At 42.3% G+C, this 11,133-nt stretch overlaps 1 protein-coding gene and 1 non-coding gene across 2 annotated transcripts; one reads left to right on the top strand and one right to left on the bottom strand.

The window, feature by feature from the left end:
* Nucleotides 1-5,133: 5,133 nt before the first annotated feature.
* LOC137526284 (U6 spliceosomal RNA) lies at nt 5,134-5,238 on the bottom strand. Its single transcript, XR_011023102.1, has one exon. It is a non-coding gene; the product is annotated as a U6 spliceosomal RNA (small nuclear RNA).
* A 682-nt stretch (nt 5,239-5,920) lies between these two features.
* On the top strand, nt 5,921-7,738 carry LOC137525713 (hemoglobin subunit beta-3-like). Its single transcript, XM_068246884.1, has 3 exons — nt 5,921-6,049; nt 6,257-6,479; nt 7,562-7,738. The coding sequence occupies exons 1-3, from the start codon at nt 5,958-5,960 to the stop codon at nt 7,688-7,690; spliced, it is 444 nt and encodes a 147-aa protein (XP_068102985.1). The 5' UTR covers nt 5,921-5,957; the 3' UTR covers nt 7,691-7,738.
* Nucleotides 7,739-11,133: the final 3,395 nt, after the last annotated feature.

An 11,133-nucleotide genomic window follows, 5' to 3' on the forward strand; every position in this document is an offset into this window, starting at 1 on the left:
GCCCGCTCAAAAGGCTGGGGTCAGCAGATCTCTCTTAAAGAAGAAGTGCCACGCCAACCACTGTTTCTTCTAGTTAAAAGTCAGGCTGTGGGACCTGCCTACTGCTGCCAATGCTTGCAATGATGCGCCTCCTTGCAAGGCCCACAAGCGCATCCTCCTCCTCCTCAGAGCTGCTGATGACAACATCCCCTGGAGCTGGTGGCACCCAGTCTTTGTCTGTCACCGTGTCATCATCATCCTCCCCCTCCTGAAACATGTCCTGCTGGGATGATGACCCCCCAAACTCCTCTCCTGATGCATGGATGGGCTGCTTGACTGTCGCCACAGTCTTGCTGTCCAATCCCTCCTCCCCCAAAGTGCCCATCAGCATCTCCTCCTCAAAATCGCCAACAACAGCAGACAATACCCTGATGGTGCCTGGGGTCAAAAGACTGCTGAGTGACAGGTCGGCGACTGACGGTGAACTGGCCTCCTCCCCAGGCCCTGCTGGGCGGCTGCTGCGAACAGGGGTGGTGGTGGTGGTGGTGGTGAGGGTGGAGGCCTCGGATGCAGAGCTGATGGCGGGCTGCTCATCCTCCATCATCAGTTGCACCACAGTGGCTGCATCCTTTTCCTCAATGGGACGTTTCCGACCCGGCTGGAGGAAAATCGAAGCAGGTGCTACACGCTGCTGCTGCTGTGTCTCTGCAGCGTGAGTTGCAGATGCTCCTGCTGGGCGGCGCCCAAGGCGTCCACGGCCAGTGGCTATAGGAGGAATGTTAGCCACTGACGCTGCTGCTGCTGCTGCGGAACTGTGCATGGTGGCGCGGCCGCGGCTTGCCACAATGCTGCTCCCTCTCCTCCTGATTCCCTTGCTGCCCTTCCCCTTGCCCAAACCGCGCTGGCTGCCACTTCCAGACATCTTAGATGTTTTGGGGCGTAAACACAAAAGTTTTTAAAAAGGGCGGGTGAAAAGTGGGGTACTTTAATGGAGTGGGTTGGTGGGTGAGGTGACACTAATCACTAAGTGATTAGATCGCTAACTGATTAGTACAGTACAAATACAAAATACAATAATCGGTAATCAGTAAGTGTGAACAGTGAACAGTGAGTGTGTCCCCTAGTACACTAACTAGAAAATACAATAATCAGTAGTAATCACTCAGATTCAGTAGAAGGAAATAGAGTGTGTGTACACTACAGACAGTGAGTGCACGCACGCGCACACACGCGCAGGAGCTAGCCTATGAACAGTGACTGAGTGAGTGTCCCTAGTACAGTAAGTAAGTAGTAACAGTCAGGAAGTACAACTAGAAATTACAATAATCAGTAGTAATCACAAGGAAATAGAGTGTGTGTACACTACAGACAGTGAGTGCACGCACGCGCACACACGCGCAGGAGCTAGCCTATGAACAGTGACTGAGTGAGTGTCCCTACCCTAGTACAGTAAGTAAGTAGTAACAGTCAGGAAGTACAACTAGAAATTACAATAATCAGATTCAGTAGTAATCACAAGGAAATAGAGTGTGTGTACACTACAGACAGTGAGTGCACGCACGCGCACACACGCGCAGGAGCTAGCCTATGAACAGTGACTGAGTGAGTGTCCCTACCCTAGTACAGTAAGTAAGTAGTAACAGTCAGGAAGTACAACTAGAAATTACAATAATCAGATTCAGTAGTAATCACAAGGAAATAGAGTGTGTGTACACTACAGACAGTGCACGCGCACACACACGCAGGAGCTAGCCTATGAACAGTGACTGAGTGTCCCTCCCTAGTAAAGTAAGTAGTAACAGTAAGTACAACTAGAAATTACAATAATCAGTAATCAGAAGGAAATAGAGTGTGTGTACACTACAGACAGTGCACGCACACACACACACGGTCACACGCAGGAGCTATGAACAAACAGTGACAGTGAGTGTCCTAGTACAGTTATATAACTACAATACAAAATACAATCACTCAGTACTAGTAAAGGACAGCAGAAATACTGGTATAGATGAGAAATAAACTAACAGAGGACAGGAGAGAACAGCTGAGCTGCCCACACAGGCAGGCCCTGAGGCCTAAAGTTGTGTAAGCTTGCCTGCAGCAGCTGGCTCTCTAGTAACACACAAGCTACTAACTAAAATACAATGTCTATCTAACTAACAACAATATAGGTGTATATAGTAGGTGTATGTGAGCAAAAACGCTAGGTGAATGACCACAATAAAGCTCTTGCTAAGCCAAAGCACAAAGGAGCAGATCTCTCTCTGTACAAAGTCAGGCAAGGACGGAAAAACCTAACATGGCGGCTGCTATTTATAGGGTAGGGGCTGGCCAGGGTCCCCCTCTGTGATTGGCTGCCGTCAGAGGGCCTGGGAGCCCTCTGATTGGCTCTGAGGACATCAATCTGGGCTATGACGCTATTCGAGCTCGGTATTCGAGCTCGAATAGCGCTGTTAGCTCGAATAGCGCGAATAGTGAATGTGCTATTCGAGTTTACTCGAATAGCCCATTCGAATATCTCCAGCTATTCGGAGCTCGAATACCGAGCTCGAATAGCTGAAAAAGAGCTTGAATATTCGAGCTACTCGAATATTCGAGCTCTGTTGAGCACCACTGGGCAGCAGTACTGCATGTGTCACTTAGTTTGCAGCACCAACTGTATCAACTACACCTAGGCTGCAAAACAGTTTGTACCATCAGGGGGATCCTTGGTCAAGTATCATTAGGATCACTTCCCCTTATACTGTGCACCTAACACTACCTGGTTGCAGTACAGTCTGAATCACTTGCTCCACAAGTGGTCAGCTGTACAGCATTACTGTGTTCCTTCTCTTTGTTGTAGTATTCATATGTCTATTGGCTGTAGCACGGACTGTCTCATCCACTCATAAGGTGAGCACCGGCTGCAGTACAGTCTGAGTCACCCGCTCCTCGGGTGAACTCTCTCATCCGTCTTACTGTTACAATAAACACGATCACTCTTCATTAGGTGTCCGGAGGTTAGTCATACTTGTATTATTGGTGATTCTGCAGATCATCCATAATCAGGTATACATCTGTATTGTTGATAATTCTGCAGATCATCAATAATCAGATTCTCTCTGTGTGCTGACACCAATCGTTACAGGGACCCAGTGATGAAAGCCAAGAGTGCTCTCGAGGCCAGGACTGCTAGATCACAAAAGCTCCTCACTGCTCTGCAACCTTAGTGAATCAGGGGCCTCCTAGGAAATCATTGTTTTAATCTTTTCTACAGAATAACTTTTCAGCACTTAGCACCTGAAATACTACTAAACAGTAAGTAAAAAAGTAATACCAAACTTATTTTGAGAATTTTTTTTCTTTGCTAAGGGCTTAAAACGTTCTTTATTGATACGGTGTGAAAACATCTACCAGGAGAAAGCGAAATAGAAAAGTTAATCATATAAAGGCCATGTCATGTATCTCCTGTGGCATTCCATCAGCTTGACTTTTGCTTTATTTTATAGGCATGCCACCTGATGGTATTCCTAAGTTATAACACAATGGCCCGCATGCAATTCACTTTTTCACCTGAATTTTCTCCTAGGTGATATTTTCAAACTGGTCATTAAAATGAATTTTAAGCCACCAGCAAGCAAAAAAAATGCTGAAAATAATTTTGATAGTACTTTTTCACCTACTTTTTGGTACTTTTTCCATTGCAAAGTGCTAAACAGTTACTATAAATCGAAGATGACAAATTATCTCCTAGGAGAAAACCCAGGAGAAAAAGTGAATTGCATATGGCCCCTTGTAGAGAGACAGCAGAGAGTACACGGATTGGTGTGCTTCAGGGTACCTGGGGAACTGCAAAGTTTGTTCTTTATTTTGCGATGTAGCTAAGTTAACTGACAAAGCACTGAATGACCATTTGAGTAATAAGGAGAAACTTAGTTCTCCTAGTTTGTAAATTGTACTTTGCTATTGAGAAATGTTTTACTATTTTTGTAAATAGAAGGAAATTAATGGCTTACAATTTGTTCCCACTGCAAAAAGCAACGTGCACAGGAAAAACTCATTTTTTTCCATTAATTTGCTTTATGATTTTGGAGTGCTTGCAGACACTATTCATTGTTACTGAATGGGATGCATCTGCTATTGTGCCAAAGATTGTGCACATCACACTAGTAGTAACATCAATCCATGCCAAAACCTTATGTCATTGCAATTTCCCAGTCATATGGTATTTGAAAATGTAAACAGATCACATGCTCTGGTAATGGGGCTAAGCCCTTACCTGACCATGTAGGTTTCGGTGGCCAGGAGGCAAAAGTCAACAAACAATCTTGCTAAAATTCAGAATCATAAACTACATTTTCTTTTCATTTCTATTTTTTATCTGTAATACTAGAGATCCATTAAGCTGCCATCACACTGATCGCCCCACCGCAAAATGATTGCCAAGGACTCAGGAGCCCGTTGGTCTTTTTGTAAGGACCAACGGAAAGTCTTGGGATGAAAGATTAAATGCTGTAGATGCTGTAGTTCCCAATGAGTTTACGGAAAGTAACAAGTAGGAGGTTGGGAGAGCCCCTTAGTGTTGAATAAGGGTGCTTTGTGAAGAAGAAGGTTATATGCACCCCTATTAGAAGGCATTCCCAAACACTGATAGCCATCCCATTGGTTGTAGCTCAGCAGAGGGAAGCTTTTCCCTGCTGACCACCCAACCTGCATGTTTAGATAAGGGTGCTATGCTGTTTTTCAAGATTTCAGTGATACTTTCTAAAGATTTTCCTCAGACAAACACCATCAATAAAATCAGCACCACCAGTTATATGCTGAAATTCCCTACAGCAGCTGCTGAAGGTTTAGAATCCCAAACAACCAGGGGACGCATCTATAACTTCCAAACTGAGACCATGGGTCACCAGTGATCTCACAGCCTTTTTTTTTGTAATAAATAAATGCTGCAGCTACTGTATTTACTGTAGCTTTCTAAACATGTCGCTTTCTATGAACTGCATGAAGGACTCAGGAACAGAGCGCCCAATTACATTATTCAGTGGTACCTGATAGCCACCTTTTTTTATTTCATAAGTATCTTATTGATTGAATAGCACACATCCTATACATGACATTTCTTCATTACAGAAATTGACATTCAACTGAACTTATATCATCCAGATGCATCTAAAATATATGGAACGCTTCCCGAATTTTCATGTCATCCTTGCGCAGTGGCCATTCTAATCTTCTCTGTATCATTCCAATTTTAGTATTTGTCCTGCCAAAGCGAACAACTACATTTTATTGATTGGCTGGCATTGACATCTCTGATATACTACTGTGAAAACCCTAAAACTGATTAATAATGTATTGCACTTTGTTTTACCAACACATTTGCTGAAGTTACCTATTAAGGCAAACATGAAAATATGTATCTGCTCTAAAGCAACTGATCAGAAAATATTACATTCAGTTAATTTAAATGTTTGTAATAATTTGAAGATCACTAAAGTCTGTCCGCATGGCTATTGTTTGTTTGTGGAAAATTATAAATTGCAGGTGTTTCTGCGACTATTTCTAATAAACTGAGAAATATTTCAAGCAAAATTAATGAAAATGACACTAGCTGTTTTTGAATTTTCCACCATAACAAAATAAACAATGAAGCTACAATACACTATTGAGTTACTTTAGAATAGCTCATGTCTTTATGCTAGCTAAAATTAACCTTGAAAAGCTGTATAATAATTTCAATTCTAATGACATGCAAACACACACACAGTCTGACAAAACAGCAAACAATACAATTTAGCAGTTTTTTTTTAATTCCAGCAGACAATGACAGCACAAGATGTAATCAGGTTGGAGTGGCTAGCATTAGAGTGACTCAGCAGAAAGCCACCATGGGTAGACATGACAAAGCCTTCTATAAAAGGGCAGTTTCTGTGCAGGACGAGGCACAGCATTCAAAGCAGCAGACTTACCTGTGAAACTCCTATCTAACAGCCACCATGGTGCACTGGACTGCAGAAGAGAAAGCCGCCATCAACTCCACCTGGAGCAAGGTCGATCTGGAAAATGATGGCCACAACGCTCTGGGCAGGTAATGACATAAAAAGCCTTCTATACAAGTTACAAGTTACATTTTCCTTTTAAAAGTATTATTTAATATTAATGTGGAGCTGAAGATGAAGTGGTGTTTGTGTTCTTTATATAAATGCCCCACACTTTATGTGTTATAGTTAACAGCATAGTTCTTTGCCAGTACATCTGTTATATGTGTACCTTCATGTGTATTTCTTGTTATTAGGTTGCTCCTCACCTACCCCTGGACTCAGAGGTATTTCAGCAGCTTTGGAGATCTGTCCACCGCTGCTGCCGTTGCTGGTAATGCCAAGGTCCATGCCCATGGAAAGAAGGTGATTGGTGCCCTTGACAAGGCCGTTCACAATCTGGACCATGTGAAAGAGACTCTTGCTGACCTCAGCACACAGCACGCTAATGAACTCCATGTGGATCCCTCAAACTTCAGGGTAAGGATAGATAGCTACAATGGAATAGATCACTTCCATATGGTGAATGGCAGCAAAGTGCAGAAACCCATGGCATTTTAAAAATGTACATCAGTAAGAACAAGAGAAGAGAATTGTTGTCAACTTATTGTGCTATCCTGTACAGAGGTTTCATTTAAAAAGAAGCCCAATAACTATATAGTCCGACACACATACCTACTACTTAGCACTAAATACAACAGATGTATTACCAAGAACTAAATTGTATAGCAAAGCTGTATCATTTATAATACAAAAAAAGTGAAATCATATAACTAACAGTTATTGATTATGTTTATTTTGAATGTAGTCTATGCATTAGCTCACATGCCAAGTAATGGGATTTAATGGGATTTCCATGTTCTATTATTTAAAACCCTTAGTATATCCTTCCTTCTTTTCGTACCAATGGATGTTCCCTTTCTTATTCCCTCTCCAATGCGCTGAAATTAGCGTTGCATGTTTTTTTCTGGAGCAACCCAATGGGCCTGATATAGTATAGGTGTCTATGCTAGAGAATAGTGGATAACAATGGAGACCTTAAGTAGCACCTTGAGTAGCAGGGCTTACCTGTCCTGGATTTATCATTGATGTGTGCTAATAGGTTTCAAGGGTTTGCAACTTTTTGCCTTTAAAATACCAAAATATACCAAGGACTACTGAAAGGTCAGGGAATTACTAGTCATGCAGCAAGAACTTTTTATTATTATTTTTATTACTATTATTTTTAAAATAACAGGTGCTATTTTAAGTTCTTGTTGAGAATATGTGCATGCAACTGCAGCGGCTGAAATAGTAATTCACTAACTTTTCAGCAAACCTTGCTATGTTCTGATATTACCTGGGTGATGGTTGAACATATTTGCTACTAGATTTTAACATACAAGGACCAGGTTTACCAGATTATTTAGGTTTATTTATGTCCTAGTTTAAATAATATTATGTAACAATAGTTGATGCATAGGTAACTATTACAAGTCTATTGCTAAACTGATAACAGTACTATTCTAGTTTACACCTAACTCCCCCAATGTATAATTATTGTGTCTGTGCTCTATTCACAGCGTCTGCTGGAAGTGCTGGTGATCGTTCTGGCCTCTAAGCTGGGATCTGCTTTCACCCCTCAAGTGGAGGCTACCTGGGAGAAGTTTGTTAATGTCCTGGTTGCCGCTCTGAGCCATGGCTATCACTAAACCACTCTGTCAGTATTGCCTGCATAACATGGACATCTCTGTGCTGCAAAGTGAAAAATAAAACATCTTTCAACTAAACTTCTGTGATTATCTCTATTTCTTCATATGTATTATTAATAACAAACATATGGGTACACTCCCAGAGGTTTACAAATTTACATTAAGGTAAAAATGGTGTTTTTTTAATTTATTAATTGCACTTGCCACTAAAGCCTGACACACACATCCAATTTATGTTCGGCCAGACCTTTGCCAATTTTACCACCTGCATTTAGTATGAGGACACAGATTTAGAATACCATGAACATATTGTGTGGGTAAGCTCTCATACTGCATGGAGGTGGTAACATTGGCCAATCATTGGCTTACCTGCACATTCTGGTCATAGCATTTTAAATCTGGAACTCATATTAGATGCAGGTGGTGAAATTAGCAAATGATTGGCCAATTGTACAATTGGTCAAACAAAATTGGATGTACAAGGCGTTAAGCCTGGTAGACACTTTCAATTATGATTGGCCAATCACTGACCAATTTTACCACCTCCGTGTAGCATGAGGATTAATAAATTTGAATACTATGAGCAGATTGTGTAGGTAAGTTACAGGGAGGTGGTAAAATAGGTCAGTGATTGGCCAGTAGTAACTGAAGGTGTGTACTAACCTTTAGGGTGCGTACACACATCCAATTTTGATTGACCATTCACTGGCAAATTTTACCACCTCCATATAGCATGGGGGCCAACAGATTGTGAATACTTTGAAGGGCTTGTTTTACATAGTAGTAGTAAAATTGTCTAATCGCTGGTCAATCAAAATTGGTTGTGTGTACTAGTCTTGAAGTCTGGTACACTTTTTTAATTATGAATGGCCAATCACTGACCAATTTTACCACCTCCATGTAGTATAAGGACTTTCCTACACAATCTGCCCATAGTATTCAATATCTGTTGACTCACATACTACTCGCAGGTCTAATAATAACTCCAATATTTGTATAGTGCCTTTCTCCTGTCGGACTCAAAGCGATTGACTAGATTGGAAACAGGTGGAACAGGCTGGAGAATATTGATCGAAATACCAGCCATTGTTTCGTGTGTAAACCTTTTCGATTATCAGTCTTAAAACTGAACGAAAATATGAAAGAAATTTGAAAAAAAAAACCGTGTGTGTATGCTAGCTTTCTTCTATATCCAATCAATGTCAGATCTGAATATTGATCAGATCTATCGCTGGAGTAGGACCTGAAGTGAAAATGGTGTGTACCAGGCTGAAAACATATTGTGTACTTATAAATATTAAAATGGTTTTAGGACTTTACTGATAAGATTTTTTTAAGATTTGACTAGCAAGATATGTAAGCAAAAAGGTGTTTTGCTTTACTGCCCTGTAGTAACAAAATCTTTATCATTACAAAACACAGTCTCCTTTTATCAGTTACATATCTTTCCAGACAAACCAACATGTAAAGCTAAGGAAAAGAAAAGCAATGATAGATAGATAGATAGATAGATAGACATATTCATAACCATTGCTTACCTGCCGTCTTCATACCTCTACTGGACACACACCTCACTCTTAACCACTTGCCGACCAGGGCTGTACTATTGGCTGATCTGTGCTGCATGGGCTCTCCAGCCCGCAGCACAGATCACTATTATGCCAGGGCGATCAGACTTCCCCCCTTTTTTCCCCACTAGGGGGATGTCCTGCCGGGGGGGTCTGATCGCCACCGGCCATCTGCGTTTTGCGGGGGGGGGCTCCTCAAAGTCCCCCTCCGCAGCCATTTCCGCCCTCTGCCTCCTTACCTCCCTCCCTCCCTCTCTCCGTAATGCGCAGGACGGAGTTTCGTCCTGCGCATTGAAGGATAGGCTTCCGCCTATCAGATGCCGGCGATCCCCGGCCAATCAGAGGCCGGGGATCGCCGATCTCCTCTACGGCGCTGCTGCGCAGCAGCGCCGTATGATGTAAACAGCGGGGATTTCTTCCCCGCGTGTTTACATTTTGCCGGAGAGCCGCGATCGGCGGCTCTCCGGCTGTTCACGGAGACACCCTCCGTGAACTGACATGGAAAGGCCGCTCGGTCGAGCGGCCGTTTCCATGGTATCCCGCAGACGACCAGTTTACGCCGATCGGCGTTAGCTGGTCGTCAAGAGGTTAATGTGTCTGTCTTTCCCATCCCTTAGATTGTAAAGGTGGCCACACACCATATAATTTTTTAAATATCTGTTCAATTCAAGAATAGCAATCAATTTTTCTGACTGATTGTAACAATTCAAAAATCTGCCTAATGTACCATACACCTATGTTTGGTGTTTCTCCAATCATGAATAAGATAATTGAAAGCTCAGAAAAAATTGATTGGAACTGTACATCAAGTAATTTACAATCCATCACACACCATACAATGCTTGATAAAGTTGTTCTGAAATTTCCAACATGTCCAATCTCCAAAAATCAGGAAAAAAAGGGAAATCTGACCGGATTTCTCAATCGAAAACAAAGAAAAGCTCTCGATTTTTTCGAGACAACCGATCTTAATTATTGAATTGGTGAAAAATTGGATCTTTTATTTGTATGGTGTGTGGCCACCTTAAGCCTATTTGGCAGGGCCCTCTTTCCTGGGTTCTCCTCTCCACAACCATATGGACGCAGTGGCTCATCTTCTATTTTATCCCCATTTTGCAATCTGTGCACCACTTTTTATTTTTGTACATTGTTTAATGCTGTAATGTCCCTGTGTTACAGTATCTAACAGTGTACTGCCTCCCCTATCTATTGCACAGCCCTGTGTAATATGTCAGTGCCTTACAAATAAAGTTAATAATAATAAACACACTGGTAGACAGGTGTGCATGTGTGTATGTGTGCGTGCGTGCGTGCGTGTGTGTATCAATCATGACTAAATCACTATTCTTTCCCTAAAATATTTATCACATGATTTAAAGGATACCTTAGCCAATAAAAAAAATTAGAAACGCCCTCCGTTTTGTGCACCGACCCTCCAAAGCTACTTCCTAATCGGGAGGATCAGTGAAGACTGCGCAGGCGCTGCCCGGCGACGCGCACCCTTGATCGCTTGCGGTCACGTAGGTAGGTAGGTGCACTGAACAGGTGGGTATGCAGTGATTGGTATTACAAATGTGCAGCTGTCACACACACAGGTAGTCACTAAATGTGCTGGGCCTGGCAGTGGCACAGTAGGAATTACCAAGGGGCCAAGGTCCCACCAGCAGCTGCGACTGACTGACAGGGCTGTATATGCAACACAAGTGTCTGTGGGACACACACAAAAAAAAATAGATCACAAGAACAACATTAGCTCTCAAAAGAGCTGTTGAGTAGAGATGGCCCGAACGGTTCCCAGCGAACTTCCGGTGTTCGCGATCGCAGCGAACCGCAAACTTTTCTGGAAGTTCGATTCGCCCCATAGTACATCATTAG

This window comes from Hyperolius riggenbachi, chromosome 7 (assembly GCF_040937935.1).
Source record: "Hyperolius riggenbachi isolate aHypRig1 chromosome 7, aHypRig1.pri, whole genome shotgun sequence".
Classification (NCBI taxonomy): domain Eukaryota; kingdom Metazoa; phylum Chordata; class Amphibia; order Anura; family Hyperoliidae; genus Hyperolius; species Hyperolius riggenbachi.